This window comes from Ctenopharyngodon idella, chromosome 13 (assembly GCF_019924925.1).
Source record: "Ctenopharyngodon idella isolate HZGC_01 chromosome 13, HZGC01, whole genome shotgun sequence".
NCBI lineage: Eukaryota > Metazoa > Chordata > Actinopteri > Cypriniformes > Xenocyprididae > Ctenopharyngodon > Ctenopharyngodon idella.
The window spans coordinates 20,435,106-20,450,000 of NC_067232.1; the positions used below are offsets into that span (position 1 = coordinate 20,435,106).

The window sequence follows — 14,895 nt, forward strand, 5'->3', positions numbered from 1 at the left end:
TATTATTCATGCTATATTTGATCTGTTTTCTATTTGAATATATTTTAAAATGCAATTTATTCTTGTGATATCAAAGCTGAATTTTCAGCATCATTACTCCAGTCTTCAGTGTCACATGATCCTTCAGAAATCATTCTAATATGCTGATTTGCTGTTCAAGAAACATTTCTTATTATTATCAATGTTGAAAACAGTTGTGCTGCTTAATGTTTTTGTGACAATTTTTGCAGGATACTTTGATGAATAGAAATTTTAAATGTCTTTACTGTCCTTTATAAATGTCTTTACTGTCCTTGCTGAATAAAAGCATTAATTTCTTTAAAAAAAATCTACTGCGAAGTACCGCGGTAGGGCAAAAAACTCCATCTCATTTTCAACTTCAAAATTATCCGACATCGTTGTTTTACCTCTTTGTGTAAAGGGCGTTTGGCTTATTCTTTTCACGTTTGCTTTGTAGACACTGGATCTGTACATTCGCCTATGTCACGCGAACTAATCCTTTAATTATATTTTAGCATAAACATACATCGCTAGACAGGTAATGAACATAATCATTTATAATTTATTTATGGCTGAAATGTTGCATGTATATGTAACAAGTAAAGTATTTATCATAATGTACTTTAAATAACATTAAAACATAATGTCAGAAAGATATCAGTTCTGCTGTTGCTCATAAATACAAGTAGTGATGTTGTACAAATTAGGACATTGTCATGTCACCACCACTCACTAAACACAATGTTTAGTCAAGTCACCTTTATTTATATAGCGCTTTTTACAATGTAGATTGTGTCAAAGCAGCTTTACATTGATAACTGGTACATTATTTGGCTGCACAGCAGCTCTTAAAAGAATAGTGTCAATGCAGGCAGATCAAAGCACTGTTGAATATCAAATGTCAAGTCAAATGTCAAGTGTTTAGTGAGTCAGGATCCTTACTGTCCGAATTTATGTACCTGATATACTGATTCATAACCTGAAATGCACCCTTGTCAATGCATTGTTTTTCCGCTTTACAGCATGTCAGTAGATTAAAGGCGTATATGGGCTAGTTGTCACATGCAGAGGATGTCAAAGGCTATATCTCATTACATTTGACTGAAAAGCCTAAAGTTGGCTGTTTAATCACAGATTTCATTATGACAATTCCTGAGCAATACAAGCAGAAATGTTTTAGACATTAAAGGGATAGTTCTCCCAAAAATGAATATTTTGTCATCACCTACTCACAGTCAAATTGTTCCAAACCTGTATGAGTTTCTTTCTTCTGTTGAACACAAAAGAAGATATTCTGAAGAATGTTGGTAACCAGTTAGCTGATGGCACCCATTGACTTCCATAGTAGGAACAAAAAAAATACTGTGGAAGTCAATGGGGCCCATCAACTGTTTGATTATCAACATTCTTCAAAATATCTTCTTTTGTGTTCAACAGAAGAAAGAAACTTTTTAAGTGATGACAAAATGTTCATTTTGGGGTGAACTATCCCTTTAAAATATGTTTTTGTCTTTAAAAAATAAACAACTCAGAGAAGTATTTACTGGAGAAAAAAACTGTGACAATTAGACCGCGGTTTCAATTAATTGCCATTTGTCTGCCAATATTATGTCCAGTGATATATCAGTAGTACTGGTCTAGCGATACACATGCCTGACAGAGAAGACGGTGCAAGTTCGAATCCAGGCTAGCACATGACATTTCCCGATCCCATTCCCTGTCATTTCCTGTCATCGCTCTACTCACCCTATAAATACAGTGAAAGTGATTTAATTACAGCAACTATTCTTTAATGTCACTTTCCGTTAAAGCTCATCACTGTTATGGTATTTTAAGACCATAAGTTTTAAGAGGTCATCTTGCCCTTCTCCACCCTTTCTACCTTCTTTCATCCTACACTCGCCCTTTTCCTTCTCCCCCGTGCTCGTTCCCCTCCCCTTCCCTTTACCTCCTCCCACTCGTGTTCGCAGTAAGGACACAATGTTCTTTTTGCTTGTTTGGGGAAACTGCAGAAGTAAATAAATTAGAGGAGTGGAGGATGCCGTCATGATGGCTGAGTCCAGGTTTTAGTGGAGGAAAATAAACATGATGTTCATGTGAGGTTAGGCCTGGCCGCGGCTGCTGTTCCTAAACAGTCGGCTCTATCTAAAACAATTATCACACCGGCAGACCGAGAGAGCCTGAACAAAAATTAGAATGTTGACCTAATGTGGAGGGTTTATCTGATGTGAGCTTATTATATATAGACTGTAAAAGAAATGTTCCCTTCAAACAGGTGCTTGCCCTTCTGTGTCAGGGAACACTTGTGCAGGCGAACAGACAACCTGTTCCTCACCCAAGCGTTTGTGTGTGTGTCTGTTTCTGTATTTGTATGTGATCAGCTGCAGGGCTGTTTGTGGAATGGATAAGAACACAAATGAATTTGATATTCAGCATTGTGGCGAGTCATGACAATATATAATCCCTTTACCACCTACAGTTGTGGTCAGAATTATTGGCACCCTTGGTAAATATGATCAAAGATGACTATAAAAATAAATCTGCATTGTTTATCTTTTTTGATCTTTAATTCATAAAATTAGCAAAAATCTAACCTTTCATTGAAGGAAAAGAATTGAAAGTGGGGGGGAAATCACATTATGAAATAAATGTTTTTCTCCAAAACACGTTGGCCCCAATTATTGGCACCCCTAGAATTTTTTATGAGTAAAATATCTCTGAAGTATATTCCCATTCATATTTACATTTTTTTAGCACACCAGGGTGATCATGAACATGAAATTGTCCAGCCATGACTTCCTGTTCCACAGGAGTATAAACATGAGGAAACACAAAGGCCAAATTCCCTTAAACATTCATCACAATGAGAAAAAACAAAGAATATAGTTCTGATGTGCAGCAAAAGATTGTTACTAACCCTAAGCTTCACAAAATAGAAAGTGGCTGTAAGAAAATTGCTAAAGCATTGAAAATCCCCATTTCCACTATTAGGGCAATAATTAAGAAGTTCCAATCAACTAAAGATGTTACAAATCTGCCTGAAAGAGGACGTGTGTCTAAATCGTCCTAATGCGCGGTGAGGAGGAAAGTTTGAGTGGACAAAGACTCTCCAAGGATCACAGCTAAAGAATTGCAGAGATTAGTTGAGTCTTGAGTCTCAGAAAGCCTAAAAAAAATTATCAAACAGCACCTACATCCCCACAAGTTGTTTGGAAAGGTTTTAAGAAAAATCCTCTGCTCTCATCCAGAAACAATCTCCAGCATATTCAGTTGTCAGACAAGACTGGAACTTCAAACGGGACCGGATTCTATGGTCAGATGAAACTAAAAAATAAAGCTTTTTGGCAGCAAACCCGCCAGATGGGTTTGGTGCACACAGGGATAAAAAGTACCCCATGCCCACGGTTAAATATACTGCTGGAGCTTTAATGTTGTGGGCCTATTTTTCTGCTGGAGGTCCTGGACATCTTGTTCAGATACTTGGTATCATGGATTCTATCAAATACCAACAGATAAAAAATCAAAACCTGATCGCTTCTGCTAGAAATCCAATAATGGGCCGTGGTTGGATCTTCCATCAGGACAATGATCCAAAATAAACATCAAAACCAACGCAAAAATGTGTCACTGAGCACAAAATGAAGCTTCTGCCATGGCCGTCCCAGTCCCCTGACCTGAACACTAAAGAAAATGAGTGGAGTGAACTGAAGAGAAGAAGCACCAACATGGAGCTGGGAATCTGAAGGATCTGGAGAGATTCTGTATGAAGGAATGGTCTCTGATCTCTTGTCAGGTGCCTATCTGACGTGAAAGCTTGGTTATCTTTAAATTTTCTCAATTTTAATGAAAACAAAACTGAAATCATAGTTTTTGGTTCATCTGACTCTCCTAGTCAAATAACCCTAGGTAATTTAACACTTTCTGCAAAGCCTTCGGTAAAGAACCTGGGATTTGTTTTTGATGATGGTCTAAAATTTGACAAGCAGATAAATTCAGTAGTCAAATCCTGCTTTTTTCAACTTCGTCTTTTAGCTAAAGTAAAACCTGTTCTATCTTTTAAAAACTTTGAAAGAATAATTCATGTATTTTTAACATCAAGGCTAGACTATTGCAATTCACTGTATTATGGGATTAGCCAAACAGCTTTATCCCGGTTACAGATGGTACAAAATGCGGCAGCAAGACTTTTGACATGTACTAAAAAACGGGACCATATTACTCCAGTGCTACGCTCTTTGCACTGGTTGCCTGTACGATACCGTGTTGATTTTAAAATACTTCTTTTAGTATTTAAATCTTTAAATGGTTTGTCCCCTCCTTACCTTTCAGATTTACTGACAGAACATCGTCCAGTTGTGTCTCTCCGGTCGTCTAATCAGAGATTGTTACGTATTCCGAAATCAAAGCTTAAAAGTAGGGGTGACCGCGCCTTTTCAGTAGCTGCTCCCAGATTGTGGAATGCGTTACCCTTTAGTATTAGATTTGCTCCTTCCATATCTGTTTTTAAATCTAGGTTAAAAACTTACCTTTTTGAGCTAGCTTATGGATAAGATGAAATGTTTTGTATTGTGTGGTCTGTTTTTATGGTTTTCCTAATTATATATTGATATATATATATTTTTATTGTCTTTTGTATTGATGTAAAGCACACTGGTCAACTGGTGTTGTGTGTAGTTGTGCTATAGAAATAAAATTGACATTGACATTGACATTGACAGGTGTTTTCCAAACTCATCAGGCATTATAGGTGAAGACTCAGTGCTGTTGTCTTGGCAAAAGGAGGTTGCAAAAAGTATTGAATAAAAAAGGGTGCCAATAATTGTGGCCAACGTGTTTTGGAGAAAAACATTTATTTTATAATGTGATTTTCCCCCCACTTTCAATTCTTTTCCTTCAATGAAAGGTTAGATTTTTGCTAAATTTATGAATTAAAGATCAAAAGGATAAACAATGCAGATTTATTTTCACAGTCATCTTTGATCATATTTATCAAGGGTGCCAATAATTCTGACCACAACTGTATAATGTTAAAGGGGTGGTTGATTATGATTTCATTTTTTAACTTTAGTTAGTGTGTATTGTTGCTGTTAGAGCATAAACAACGTCTGCAGTGTTACAACACTCAAAGTTTAATGCAAAGAGAGATATTTTCTTGTAAAGAAATCACTTTTTAAGGACTACAACAAACGGCTGGTAGGGACTACAACGAGCTTCTTCTCGGGTTAGTGACATCAATAACCCTAAAATTTACATAAACCCTGCTCCCGAGAACATGCAACAAAGGGGGTGAGGCCACGTTGGGCTGCTTTAGAGAAGAGGAAGAGTTGTTGTAGAGTTGTGTTGTTACCATGCCGTCATTTTACACCGGACTGCTTCATAAACGAGGGTCAATTCAACGCTGGATTTGCACAAAAGATTAACATGATGGCACATGCAAGTCGATGAGCTGAATCAACTCCACAGCAACTACATAAATTTATCCACTAACCATTCAGAAACGTCCAGATGCATTCTAAAAGTTGTAACTTCCTCCTGAGTCTCTCCATCAGTGTCCGATTCCGGTTTGAACAACGTAAGGCTGAACACCGTTACTGACAATCGTCATTTCGGCTGCGTGAGGTTCTGTGAGGTTGTTGTTGTTGAGCAACCGAAGCACGAGCTGTTAAAGCTCCGCCCTCTTTTGGAAAGCAGGCCAGGAGCAGCAGCTCATTGTCATTTAAAGGGACACACCCAAAATTTGACAAGCTATAATAAATGATCTGTACAAGATTATATTTCATCTTGTAAAAGGGCATTATAGGTCCCCTTTAAATTGACTAAAACTGAGAGGTTTTACAGAAAAAAAGTTTCCCATGCGTTTTGACCAATGAATTGCCATGAAATCAAAATCACTGCATAATAACTACACAAATAAATATTTCAGAGCTAATCATAAGTGGATAAATGTATGGTCAGTAGGTCAGTATAGAAATTTCCATGACTTTTCCAGATTATCATTATAATTATCATTATAGCTTTTTAGTTTTTGGCTTTATTATTTTTATCTATATTTTAATTCAAATTTTAATTGTCGTTTTACATTTTTAATGTTTATGTTTAATGTTTATTGTATATTTGATCTTTTTTAGTTTACTCTCAGTTATTTTAAACAGTAATAAAACATTCACAAAGAACAATAACTACACAAATAAATATTTCAGAGCTAATGGTAATTGGATTTATAGTCAGTATAGAGATGACATGACGTTTCCATGACATTTTCCAGACCTGAAAATTACAATTTTAAAATGATGTGATATTTCCAACACTGGTAAAACTGTATAAATGAAAATCTCAGGAAATTGTGTCCAACTTTCAATAAGACCAACATATTTCTATTAAATTCATATTATGCACAGATTTTGATTTAATCATGGTTGTATTATTATTATTATTATTATAGCTTTTTAGTTTTGGGCTTTATAATTTATACTTTTATATAAAATGTTTTATTTTGATCTTATTTTGTGTATTTGATCTTGCTTTTTTGTTTATTTAATAATTTAAGAAAAACAGAGTACATGTAGGTTAAAGTGTTTTTATAGTTCTTCTAATAACAAGAAGAAATGGAAGTACGTCAATAAATATGTATTAATTTATTAATGTTTTATTTAAATTTTGAGGCACAGAATTATGGCAGATAGTTTTAGCAGTTCACTTTTGATTAAAAGTATTATTCTCGTTTCAGAGTATAAACACTTTTTCTGTTTTATGGCTGGTTTTCATTTTAATTAAAAGCCTTTTGGAAATGCGAATATCCAAATTTCAAAATTTAAGCCTTTTCTAAAATGTGCCCATGTTCTTGATGAACTGACCTGTTTTTGCGATTATTCCCCAAGCCACAATCTTGCCCACTTCAGATAAAGAGCTAAACTGCTATAAGAGCTGCTTTCTCAATATCTGACAGACTGTAATATTACAGCTCCATCTAGTGGCAGTCTGCAAAACATCATTTCTAAATAAGGAGAATATTTTGGTATTCGGTGCTTGACTGAAATGAAATGATTGTCCAGTTTGCTCATTATTATTATTATAGGCTAAACTGTCTCTAGAGCAGAAACACTCCTGGCTCTCACCTTGGTCTGAAAGCAGCAGTAGAGTTGGGTAAGGTAAGGGTGTTTTCTGGCCAGGGCTAGAATGCGTTTCTCAGTCATAGTGCAGTCCACATCATCATCCTGTAGGATGACGTCTTTCTTCAACACTTTCACCGCAAAAACCTCATCAGTGCCTCTTAACTCAGCCAGCATCACCTGTACACAAAGACAACACTGCACTATAACTGCTGGGACCGTGTTACACACCAAACAAAACTGGTACGTATATGCAGAAAACAGAGGACAGAATTTCACAAAGCTCCACCTTGCCGAAGCTGCCTTTCCCGAGCACTTTGATGAAGGAGAAGTCTTCCAGCGTCATCCTTTTGGTCTGGAGGGTCTTCACCTCTCCATTCTCTCTCGCCTCCCCCGTCTCCTCTGACCCTCCCTCAGTTAGAGAGGAGGACGAGGCTGGCTTTAGCTCTTCACCACGATGGTCAAACGAAAGTGCCTTCCTGATGTTCTCCAGGTCCTTTATATCTGCAGATCACAAAACAAAAGCCAAATCACATCATACGCTATATGACCCCATATTGAGTCACATATACAGTTGTCGCATTCTTCAGTTTGTAAAAACAAACAAAAAACATGTTAACTGTAATGCATGTACAATAGAAGTCTAAGGGTAAAAGTACAGCATTGGATCTACAGTATCACACTACCATGTTTTAAAGATTTTTTTTTTTCTTTGAAAGATATTAATAGTTTTATTCAGCAAGGATGCATTGAATTGATCAAAAGTGACAGTAAAGACATTTATAATGTTACAAAAGATTTCTATTTCAAATAATGCTGTTCTTTTGCACTGTCTATTCATCAAAGAATACAGAAAAATATATCACGCAAAAATGCAGCACAACTGTTTTCAGTATTGATAATGATAAGAAATGTTTCTGAGCGCCAAATAATCTGTAAAGCACTGATTATCAAGTGCATATGACTTTTTTTGTCCATGTAACAAAAAAGCAGAATTGTAATATCCCAACAGCTCATTTCCATATAGTGAAAGTGAATGAGGTGCTGTCAAGCTCCAAAATGACAATAAAGTACTATAAACATATTGTATCTTAGAAGTAGTAGCTTTTAAAACAAATATGGCAGTTTTAGACCATTAGCCATTTGATTTCATTGATGACAATTTCAGTTTTTTTGTCATACAAAGTGATGAAAGCATGGCAAAATGCAAGCTTCACATTTTGGTACAGTGGCCCAATAGAATTCCATTATAAGTGAATTACAAACTTAAAGGGTTAGTTCACCCAAAAATGAAAATTCTGTCATCATTTACTCACCCTCATGTTGTTCCAAACCCATAAGACTTTCATTTTAATTTCTTAACACAAATGAAGATATTTTTAGTAAAGTTCATAAAGAGATCATAAAACTAATCCATATGAATTGAGTGGTTTAACTTGATCGCTTTATACGATAAACTGATTAAATTTAGGTTTTTATTCACATATAAACAATGATCAGCGAACACAAACAGAAGCTCAACCGAACCTGCTTGACACATGAGAACATTGGTTCTTCAGGACGCTCAAATGTGCTGCATAACACACGAGAACGAACCTCACTGGTTCTTGCAAATCAAGCAAAGATTCTTGAGCTTCCGTTTACCACAACTGATGTGCGAGTTTCGAAATGTTTATATGTGAATAAAAGCCTAAATTAAATCTGTTCTGTGTATAAAGTGCTTGTGAAAATTTGGACTAAACTGTCTTTATGAATTTTTGAAAGTGTCAGACTGGTAGTGGTGTAGCTGTCAATGGAGGGACAGATATCATTCAGATTTTATTTAGATTTAGATTTTATTTTATAAAGATCTTCATTTGTGTTCTGAAGATGAATGAAAGTCTTACAGGTTTGGAATGACATGAGGGTGAGTAAATAATGACAGAATTTTCATTTTTTGGGTGAACTAACCCTTTAAGGACAAGTCAAAAATATTTTACGTGGTAATCTTTAACCCAATCTTTAACCATCTTTAACCCAAGAAGAATCTGCAGAGCTTTATTTTTAGCTTTATTTGTTTACCTTGGTCACATGGTGATGTGGGTGCAGATTTGGATCGATCCTCTTCTAACTGTGGGGATATGGGAAAGGGTTGTGGATCTGGACCCTGAGAGATCTGTGTTGAAAACAGTAACAAATCATCTTCATCATTCAATCATGATTATGTTTCAGGAGGCCTAATCAAGTACCCAAGTGCTGCTCGCTATAAAGACCATTATGTCATCATCAGTAATCAGTGTATTTTCTATTATCTAAAGCTACATGGAGGAGAAGGAGGCTATTGACCTTTCAGTCCTACATGCCCACTTCTCTAGTGCGGACAAATAATTCCTGATAATCGTCGCTCTTACCTTTTTTCTCCTCTGGACGCTGCCGGAGAGTTTATCTGGAGTGACTCCAAGGTCGGACAGCACCTTGGCGATGCCCCTGGCGTCCACCCCACAGTTAGGAGCTACATTACTTTCACAACGCTTGTGCACATTCATCTTACAAACTGAGGACAGAAAAATTAAGGGAGACGGCATGAGAAGTTAGACTGTATTTCAATGCATGTCTGAACCTTGGAAGATTTGGGGATATAGCGGGGTAATTATCATTAACTAAACCTAAAACCATAAGAAAATGTTCATTACTTGAAATAAAATAAACTTTACTTGAAATAAAATATTTAAAAAATGTACTAAAATAACTAAAACTAAACTGAAAAATCAATGAAACTATAAAGAAATTTTTTTAAAAATTATTAAAATTAACAGAACTTTAGCTAAAATTAAAATGAAAACATGAAATTAAAAACTAATTCAAAAAATTAATAAAAACTAAATAGTACTCTAAATAATAACTAAAATAATTCTAACTAAATAATAGTATCTCAATGATACTAAAATAACAAAGGGTCATTGTGCTGTTTTCATATATATATATATATATATATATATATATGTGTGTGTGTGTGTGTGTGTGTGTGTGTGTGTAAACAAATAAATACAAATTAATTAATTACAAAAGTATAAATAATTTTGTAGAGATTTCTGGACATTTCCATTTGTATATCAATTTATCAATTGCCAGTCTTTTGTACTAATATATTAAATAACAGAACAGTGCAAAGCTAGAAAAATGTGCATTCACTATAGAAATGTACAGAAAATACAATGAAATGACAAATTAATTAAAAAAAATCTCTGAAAATTCCCAGTATTTCCATGACTATGGGAACACTGTAACTATATTTCCCAGAATGCTCTTCTCACCTTTGCACTGCAGCCCTTGCCGCAGCAGGCCCCACAGTAACGAACCGCAGTGGTCACAGAACGTAAGGACTTTGTAGTTGTGAATACTGAACTTATGAGGCATATTGACGCTGAAGCGCTGAGATCCCACCTGCAGGGGGCGATAGAGGATCAGAAAGAAGCCTATGCAGCGATCTCTAACATTTTAGAAGAGGAGAAACCGCAAAACTCAGTGTTCTTTTATTATTACTTATAAACAAGCTCACAAAATATTATATATGTGGCTGTGAGTATTGACACCCATTTGATAAAGCTTACACAGTGATGTTGTTTGCTAACAGTAAAAGCATGCAGACTATATTATTTCACTCCAGTGGGAAGTTTTATTGTTCAGGTGTTGCTCTTTAGCACAGGAGATTTAATGAAAGTTTCCTAAAATTAAGTAGACAAAAAAATAGACTTAAACTGGAAAAAAAATGACATTGTTGACATACAGCTAGAGCAGGTGTTCTCAACCCTGGCCTTCAAGGTCCACTTTCATGCAGAGTTTTACTCCAACCCTAATCAAACACAACTGAACAAGCTAATAAAGGTCTTTAGGATTACTTGAAAGTTGTTGGTTGCATCCGAAATCCCATTCTTCCCTAGACGAAAAACAGTATGTGACAAAAGCAGTATGTCCGAATTCACAGTATAGGCCTACTTATAAAAGAGTGCACAAAAAGTACCCAGATGACCTACGTACTACTTCCGCGAGATTATGAAGTGTGCATACGATGGACATGAGGCCAAGGGAGAGAATTTGTGAATGGCAGTGAAGCGACACAACTAACCCTGGTAGGTCACATCATAATGACAACAAGGCAAATGTAGTATGTCTGGATTGCATTCATACTACACACTATATAGAACATACTTTTTTAGCGGAGTAAGTATCTACTCGAGAGTATACAATTTAGGATGCAGCCATAGGCAGAGATGGGCACAAATACATCAAAAAGTATTTAGTTACAAATTACAAATACTTATTAATCAAATGTATTTAAATAAAATACAAAATACTGCTGTAAAAAAATTATTTAATTAAAATACAAGTAATTTGTAATTTGAAAATACAAAAATACAAACAAAATTTACACGCAATCATTTGAAGTGTGAGAGTAACAGTGGAGTTAGATACACATAAGAGAGAGTTGCTATGTATAGCCAAAGCATTCAAAAAGCACTAACAACTATTTAACGGTAGCATTCAAGTAAGAAATTGCACAGACCTCACTGTAATAATTAAATATATATTGATGATCCTTACAAAGATACTAAAGTTATACAGTCAGGAACAGTGAGTGATTTTGTCTTTTTTCTTTTGTTGCTTGATTAACATAAATGACAAACAGCAGCAGGTTTAGTAGGCTGCTGTCACTTTAAGAACGAACGCACAGACCGAATATACTTATGGTTACATTCATTTAAGACACAACCGACTGAGTTTTCACCCGCAATTAAGCAATGTTATTTTTTTTGATTGCGATCCGCGCATCACTAGAGAACGCACGTCATGCTTTAGCTAGCAAGTCAATTCACAAGTTCTAGCCGTTTGCGTTAATCTTCTGTCCTATAAAGACATTCAGTGAATAATATCTGACAGTATTAATTTTACTAGATACTTTACCTTAAAGCAGTTTGATTGAGCACAAAAGCAGCTTCTTTACCTGTTTCCGACCTTGCTATGCAAAGTAAGACCGACGTCGGTTACGAGCTCCATAACCGAAACAGCAGCCGTCTTTTATGGTGCATTCACACAGGGCGTCGGCGTTAACGCTTCTCATTACTTTGAATGGGTGATGTCATGCGTTGCTGAACTGAATTGTGGGTCGCTTCACTCGTGTTGCTCGTGGCAGAAGTTACAAATTTCTCAACTTTTCAAGTGCCAATGCAAGCGTCAGCCAATCAGATTACCTGATTGGCGCTAGCCAATTGCATTCCAATTGCATTCATGCAACACCGGAAACTAATGTGATTGGCTGTTGTCACTATGATGGTCATACCACCAAGCTTCAGACACGCCCTCCATCAAGCGTTGACACCAACTCCCCATGTGAATGCACCGTTACAGTTCCTCCTGAACCAAAACAATGAGCTTATGCTGCATTCATGCCTTAACTACCATAATTAAGAGATGGCAACCTCCTATACTAGGAATGGTTCGTGACTCGAACAGGTGAGTTTGATCAAGGTTGGAGCTAAACTCTGCAGGAAAGTGGAACTCGAGGGCCAGAGTTGAGAACCCCTGAACTAGAGTATAGAACTTTGGAATTAAAGTGTGGATAGCTTAACTCTAGGATAAATTTGGTTTGTATTAAAATATCTGACTTTTCATTGCATCTTTGCAAATCTGAACAGTTTGAAACATTGTTGAGGCCTCTTTTGAAACTCAAGAAAAGATTTATGGGTTCTTTTTTTCCACAGGAAAAACATCTGAAAAGCAGGAAACCTAAGCAAAAGTTTCCATTTTACTCTCACTGGTGAAAACAACTGATATTAAAGAGACATCATGTGAGATTTTTTTTTTCAACAGTTTCCTCTCACCTCCTCTGTGGTGTCCTCCTGTTTCTTCAGCCCTGCACATTTAGTGATGATCAGCTCATGGCAGCGTTTATGAACTACACAGGTACACACTGAGGGTCAGAGACAAGGAGGAGACGAGATCAGCTTTACTATTCTGATATATTACTGTGGGCTCACAGATAAGAATGTTTTCAGCTACAGTACAGATATGATATTTTTAGGAGGTTCCTGTCCTTGCCAGTAGTTTCCTTCATTTTAGATTGTGAGCTAGTCACTGCTTAAAGGAATAGTTCATCTAAAAATATAAATTCTTTTATTATTTGTTCAGCATGTATTTTGTTATTTTATTCTGTGGAACACAAAAGGGAAATTTGGGAAAAGTGCACGAGTCAAATTGACTTCTTTAATGATACTTCTCTTGCTTTGTTAAACACAGACTTGATGGCTGGGTTCACTTTGAACAGTTGTTCTATGGAAAAGAGCTGCCTAAACAGTCTTTTGAAAAAGGGACCTTTTATGCCCCTTTTTACAACATGTAATATACAGTAAGTCTCTGGTGTCCCCGGAATGTGTCTGTAAAGTTTCAGCTCAAAATACCCCAAGATCATTTATCATACTATGTTGTAAATGCCCATTTTGAGCGGAAGGAAAAACATGCTGTTTTCGTGCATGTGTCTTTAAATGCAAATGAGCTGCTGCTCCCCACCCTGCTTTACAGAAGAGGGCAAAGCCTCGTGCCTTGGTTTGGCCAAAAACTAACAAAACCTCTGTTTGGTTTTGATTATCATCTCTATCGTGACCACACTCACGTGACATTGCTGTTCTTTGTCATCATGAAAGTTAATTATTTGCATGCGTTTTAAAGCCATAGCACTTTAAACTTCTGATATATACGGTTTTCTGAACGCACACATCCGCAGAACACGCACAGATAGCTGACTGTCAGACGACGCATCTGAGTATTAAACTGATTTCTCTTGCACGTTTTATTGCACTTAAACTGTCAAATACACACAAGGTTATGTCAAAAACACACAAAGTTCACAAACACAGTCGGTTATGTCTGTGAAAGTAAACAGAATGTAAAGAAATCACGTGTAAATTAGATCTGTATTAAAATGAAAGCAGCGTAATATACAGTACCTACTGCTGTTAATATGAACCAAACAACTAAAGAAAAACAGAAACTCACTCACTGCTCTTAATTAAATAACTTTAGTAGCTATAATAATACATTTCTTACTTGAATGCTGCTGTTAAATGCCCTGGCGAGGAGATAAACATGGAGGACTGTGTACAGCTCACTCAGGGGAGGAGCTGAGCTAATAGGGCAGATTCTGTTGTCAGTCTTATGTAAGAGTAGGGGGAAATTTGTAACCGCTCATTTGGAAAGACTGTTTATAATTTATGGGGATTATAAAGAAGGAGTGGATGGATTTTTACCATAATAGGCTGGTTGTTTACACACACTGTGGACACAAATCTGTGTTCAAACACCTTATAAAAGTGAATTTTGCATAAAAGGTCCCCTTTAAAATTTCTCTTTTGTGTTCCATCAAAAAGACAATAAAGATGAGGATAAGTAAATAACGACAGGATTCCTTTAATAGGAATGTTGACGTGTTTTGTTGCTTTAGATATTGTAGCTAATATTTTTGATGAACCAACAAACTGATATGGAGAAATATTAAGAGAACTGGATTTTATTTGCCTACCTTGACATTGATACCCTTGCTTTCCTAATACACCCCTGTGAAGAAAAGGTGATCAGCTATTATTTTTCTTATACAGTGACACTAAACACAACAGCATATATTTTAGTATAGAATGCATTAGACAGTTCATACACACATGCATATATAAATAAATAAAAGAAAAACAGAAAATATTTAAAATGGAAAAAAAATAAAAAGTTTTTTTTTTGTAATCATTTAATATTCTTTTGTACA

The 14,895-nt window shown here is 35.9% G+C and overlaps 1 protein-coding gene across 2 annotated transcripts in view; it reads right to left on the reverse strand.

The window, feature by feature from the left end:
* prkceb (protein kinase C, epsilon b) overlaps positions 1-14,895 on the reverse strand; it is a 135,123-nt gene that overhangs the window by 50,447 nt on the left and 69,781 nt on the right. For both annotated transcript variants that reach the window (XM_051916629.1, XM_051916628.1), the window contains exons 4-10: positions 14,662-14,696; positions 12,968-13,056; positions 10,403-10,532; positions 9,500-9,642; positions 9,171-9,264; positions 7,399-7,613; positions 7,116-7,289 (exon numbers count right to left, since the gene is read on the reverse strand). In XM_051916629.1, the coding sequence (XP_051772589.1) occupies positions 7,116-7,289; positions 7,399-7,613; positions 9,171-9,264; positions 9,500-9,642; positions 10,403-10,532; positions 12,968-13,056; positions 14,662-14,696 (880 nt within the window). The remainder of the gene's footprint in view (positions 1-7,115; positions 7,290-7,398; positions 7,614-9,170; positions 9,265-9,499; positions 9,643-10,402; positions 10,533-12,967; positions 13,057-14,661; positions 14,697-14,895) is intronic.